Genomic DNA, 3,495 nt, shown 5'->3' with positions numbered 1-3,495 from the left:
TAAAAAAATGCAATATTTTGAAGTTGAAACAATGAAATTCAAGTGACACAAAGCAATGTATTTTGAAGTAATATAACAAATTCCAATAATGACGCTGCTCTCACCTTTTTGATTTTCCTCACCTGAGCTTGTTGTTGCTGTTGGTTTCTTGGAAACTGATGGATAGAAACACAAAAAGACTGGCATCAACAGAGATACAGAAAAAGAAAATAAAACCACTAAAAGTTTGACTAAAAAAACAAAAAAATATAGAATATTCTTTAACAACATGTATACTTCCATGAGCTTTAGACAAAATACTATTCACAATTACAAATTATACCAATAAGTACAACGTTATCATCTGTGTGAAAGCAAATACAAAAGAAAATGGACAATATCACAGTTTTCTTGGTTAGTAAACATCTATGAGCTTTTCCCCATCATCAGATTATTAGCCAAAATACAAAAATGATACCTGCAGAGGTGAATTGGAGCCCAGAAGTGTGTAAAACTGGGAGATTTTAATCAGACAGCTCAGCTATTTTTCTGCTTGTATGACTGTGATGCTCCTTTTATCAGATTCAAGTATAGAAATGATTGGACCCAAAACCAAGTGTGAGGTTTTTTATATTTTATTTTATTTTTTATTTTATATTTTGTTTTATTATTTTAATTATAGTTACTTTATATCATGTATTTTATTCTTAATTTGATCTTATTTACATACAATATATTAGAGGAAGTAACTTTTCTTTACCTCTGTGTTTCCTTATATTAAGGAGCCCCACCAGCAGCAGAGCCGTGATTAAAATGGTGACAGCGATCCACAGCAGGATGGAGACATGACGGCCGTTGGAGTCGCCAGAGTGGGGGTCTTCATGAGGTTTTTGAGGGGTGACAGAAACGGTACGTGCTGCAACATTACAAATGACACTATGCATCAAAATTTATTTTTCCATAGAAATGCAAAACATAAATATTAACCCTTTAGAAAGTGAAAAAATATGGCTTAATTTCTTTCAAAAACATGAGTAGAAGGCAATAAGCAGCAAATGAGAACATTTTTTTAGGTATTATTGAAAGTGATCACACAAATTTGCTCACAGTTCAAAGGTTTGAATACTTGTGAAAAACAAACAAAATTTAGGCAAAGAAAAGCATCGCAAATGCAACAGCAAACTGTCACGAGATTATTAAAACAGCAGATGGTAGCAGTTTTCAGGATACTGGCAGACACATATTTTTATAAAATATAATTGTTATTGTCAAATAACTGGATTTTTGGATGCTTTCTGACACTGTTGTGTCTCACCTCTGACAGCCAGCCGGCTCTCCGTTGACTCTCCAACACCTGAGATGTTGCACTTGTAGAGTCCTTCATGAGATTTGGAAACACTGTGGATGGTCATCTCTCCCGAAGGAAAGCTCTTCACAAGATGGCCATTTTTATAGAAAACGGCCAAGGTGTTGGTGGAAGTCGACTTACTTCTGCAGCGCAGCGTCACAGCTTTTCCGTCGGCCACAGGGAGGACCGGACTCTCCAGGATCACTGAACCAGCTGAACGACATGTAACATGAAATGTAAGCCACATACTTCAGTTACAAACCTGGACTTACAATAGAAAATGAATCAAAATCAATTAAGCAATATTTTTACACTGTGACAGATAGGTCAACCTTCTGATACAACAACTAAATCTGGCTCCAGAATTAATCATTAATGATATTTTACAGGTTGAGTATGCTTCAAGCAGAGTGTAAGGGCCTCTCAGACTCACAAAATAAGAGCCCATATCTACACCAATATCTGCACCATATTAAGCAGTAATTTTATGTTTAAAGACATCATAGAAGAGGACAAAACAGACTGTTTCAATTTTCTTTTTATGTTTTCCATTATTCTGCAAAACTATACAGGGGAAAAAAATGCAAATTAGTTTAAAAAGTCCAAATCAGAATATTTTGAACTTGATGTACAGACTTAAAAATGACCATAAACGTACCGGTTACAGTGACATAGACACTGTTGCTTTTGTCTCCTTGTTCAGTCTCACACCAGTACTGTCCACTGTCTGCTGGATAGACTCTCCTAATGGTGCAGGAGGACCCTGTCGACGTCCTCTGAATCTGACATCCTGGATCAATTTCCGTATTATTTCTGATTACTCTCAATTTAGTCAAGCCATCGGGCTCCACGCAGTGAAAAGCCACTGAGTCAAATTTAAAGTGTTGCAGTCTGTCTGGAGTGATGCGGAGAAACGTTGCATCTGAAAGCAGAAATTAAACTTAGTGTCCCAAAAGAAACTTGTCTAAAAACTTTCTGCAAGCTGTATTCAAATGTTTGCTTGCGATATTGATTAACTGAACTGAACCTTTCAGAAAATATAACATCAAACAAAAGTGTAGGAACATTAAATTACATTAAAGAGACAAGTCTGGTTTAAGAGTACTTTAGATGGAGTGAATAATGCAAATATTAGAGCATATTTAAGACTTTTGATTTGTTACTCACCACTTTTCTGAGTATAACTGTTCAGCAGCGTGAATTTGAGCATCACTGGAGAAACATGAATGCAAAGTTGAATTTAAGACAAAGATGGTTTGATGTACAGGATGTTAAACTAACAGAAATAAAATAATAAAACTTGTTCAGTACTCACACAGTGGGAAGCAGAGCGCTGTGGCCTCCATGGCGTCTCGCTGCAGACTGACTTGAGTATCGACAAAAATACTGCTGTGAAGGCGAGAGCTTCCTCTTCCTGTTTAGTTTGTTCCTCAACAAAACCTTCCTTTGTCTTGTCTTTATATTTAAATATTTTTTAGGCGCTTTTTGCTTTTTATTCAATAAAACAGATATAGTATGAAACGCAGAGAGAGACGGGGGGATGACATGCAGCAAAGGGCTGGGGTTAAAATCAGATCTGCAGCCGCTGCAGCAAGGACACAGCGTTTGTACATGGGCTGTCCACTCTACCAGGTGACCAACCAGGTGAGCGCTAATGGTGAGCTTTGGGCAGCCCATGCTCAGCATACTTGAAGTACTTGCATGACTCTTGCACTTTTCGTTGTTGTCCCCTCTTGGTTGAATGCTCTGTAAATTGCTTTTGATTACAGCATCAATAACTCTAACACTTAGCATCTGCTTGTCCTGTAAATAATTTATCCTATATGCTGTTCTTCAACATGAGAACATCATCACTATCTTGCTGTATACATTGTATATAATATGCTTTCATATCCATCAATCTCACGTAAATGATGTAAAGCAACCTGTTACATCAAATCATCGCATACTTACTCCAGCCGTCTTTACATTCTGCTTCATTGCACTATTGTATAACTGTGTCCAAGTTCACTGTGTTGTGTTTTTTCTAAATATAGATACCATTTAATATACATTTTTAAAAGTGCATAGTAGTCAAATCTTTTCATTTATCTGTTCAACTTTGTCTTCTCTGTGCTGTACAATGAGATAAACAAAAGCCATATTACTTTTATAATAATAATAATGAT

The 3,495-nt window shown here is 36.3% G+C and overlaps 1 protein-coding gene across 1 annotated transcript; it reads right to left on the bottom strand.

Moving 5' to 3' along the window:
- Positions 1 to 104: 104 nt before the first annotated feature.
- On the bottom strand, positions 105 to 1,574 carry LOC121966819 (low affinity immunoglobulin gamma Fc region receptor II-a-like; the record flags this gene model as incomplete). Its single annotated transcript, XM_042516888.1, has 3 exons — positions 1,295 to 1,574; positions 740 to 895; positions 105 to 155 (listed from the first exon to the last, which is right to left on the bottom strand). Coding segments are annotated over exons 1-3 (487 nt in total), but the record flags the coding sequence as incomplete, so codon positions are not given.
- Between the last annotated feature and the right edge of the window lie 1,921 nt (positions 1,575 to 3,495).

This window comes from Plectropomus leopardus, unplaced genomic scaffold (assembly GCF_008729295.1).
Source record: "Plectropomus leopardus isolate mb unplaced genomic scaffold, YSFRI_Pleo_2.0 unplaced_scaffold25992, whole genome shotgun sequence".
NCBI lineage: Eukaryota > Metazoa > Chordata > Actinopteri > Perciformes > Serranidae > Plectropomus > Plectropomus leopardus.
This window is presented reverse-complemented; position numbering and strand designations above follow the sequence as displayed.